Raw genomic sequence first — 1,420 nt, forward strand, 5'->3', positions numbered from 1 at the left:
CTGCTTACGGAGCCGTTGGTGGAAAAAAAAATCCCACCTCTAAACCTCGACCTAGAAAAGGAGAAACGTGCACGACTTCAGCCCGTACGCTTAAGCACACTCTAGGGAAAATGCAGGTCATTGCGCCTCAATAAATTAGTAGTTCGCCCTCTCATCAAAGCAGCTCACGTAGGCTATTAGTAGACGCTGCTCTTGGAATATTTATTCCAAGGCTCGCTCAAAGAATGCATTGTACGCTAAAACACTGAAATGCGCCCCTCAAACTCCATCCGGTGAGCAGAGCTGTGCTATTTTATGCGCCTTTATGTGCAAATAAAACATTTTGGAGACGCTCAAACACTAAACGGGCCGGTGAGTGTCATTACAACGCGCCTTACCTTTAACACAGGTGAACATGAGGCAAAACAAGAGATTCCAAAAAACAATTCCCGTCCTAATCCTCATCTTGGTGGTTTCGGCTCGGCCACATTTAACGCATCTCCGGCTGGAGACGTCCTGCACTTCCATAGATCCCTCGTAGCATGCTTCCCCGTGAATCCGCGTCATTGTCACAGGTCTAACGATGTAAATCCCTAACCTATTTTTTTTCTTCTTCCTGGTCGATTCCTTCTTCTCAGGAGGAGAGACACGCAGCGCCGTCCGCCTTGCTATATGTACGCTGAAGGCATAGAAGTGAGGGAGACTCAAATTCAGGAGAGAACTGAAGCGATCTGGACGAGGGCTCGAGCATTTCTGCTGAGAGGGGCATCAAGTGTGCGAGTCTGTGGACTCGTGGTGCGCTCCGCACGATCTGCACATGGTTGATTCCCTGGGTCAACAGACGTTGCTGATGGACGCACACAACACACAAGTGCAGCGTCGACTGTTTGAATGATGCCTTTATCGATCTGCACTTGTGATGCTTGCCGCAAGTCAGCGAGGGAAGGGGGAAAGAGATAGAGAGAGGGGGTGGTGAACGTCCTGTGGAACTACAGTGTGATGTGCGCGCAACAAATCATAAAGTGGATGTGGGTGGCAAAAGGAGGAGGATCCAAGGATTAATACCGTGCGAAGGGACCTGCTAATGAGGTGTACTGTATGTGTGTCGGGCCAAATGAGGTGAACCTCCCCCAGGTATCGTCCCGTCCAGAATTGCCCAAAGATGAATACAATTCTCGCAATCTAACTTAAAACTTTTTTTTTCTTGCATAGTGGAATCATGATTGTGGGGGTGACATGTTTGGGATATTTGCGTTGCAAAGGTAGGGCGACTACGGCGCCAAAGCCCGACGGGCTGCTATGGGCCTCTTCTGCCATCTAGCTTCCAAACAAATCCCGACCCTTACTGGGAAGCGTATGAAGCGGCAGCGCGTTGTCACCCCTCGAGATGTGATTAAATCAGTATTTCCCAACCTTTTTTGAGCACCGGGCAGGTATTTTA

General features: G+C 49.3%; 1 protein-coding gene across 1 annotated transcript in view; it reads right to left on the reverse strand.

The window, feature by feature from the left end:
* LOC109529648 (CUB and sushi domain-containing protein 3-like) overlaps positions 1-1,040 on the reverse strand; it is a 447,797-nt gene extending 446,757 nt beyond the window's left edge. Inside the window, exon 1 of the mRNA XM_019893029.1 lies at positions 378-1,040. Coding sequence (XP_019748588.1) covers positions 378-546 — 169 coding nt within the window. The 5' untranslated portion in view covers positions 547-1,040. The remainder of the gene's footprint in view (positions 1-377) is intronic.
* Positions 1,041-1,420: the final 380 nt, after the last annotated feature.

This window comes from Hippocampus comes, unplaced genomic scaffold, assembly GCF_001891065.2.
Source record: "Hippocampus comes isolate QL1 unplaced genomic scaffold, H_comes_QL1_v1.1 scaffold94, whole genome shotgun sequence".
Lineage (NCBI taxonomy): Eukaryota > Metazoa > Chordata > Actinopteri > Syngnathiformes > Syngnathidae > Hippocampus > Hippocampus comes.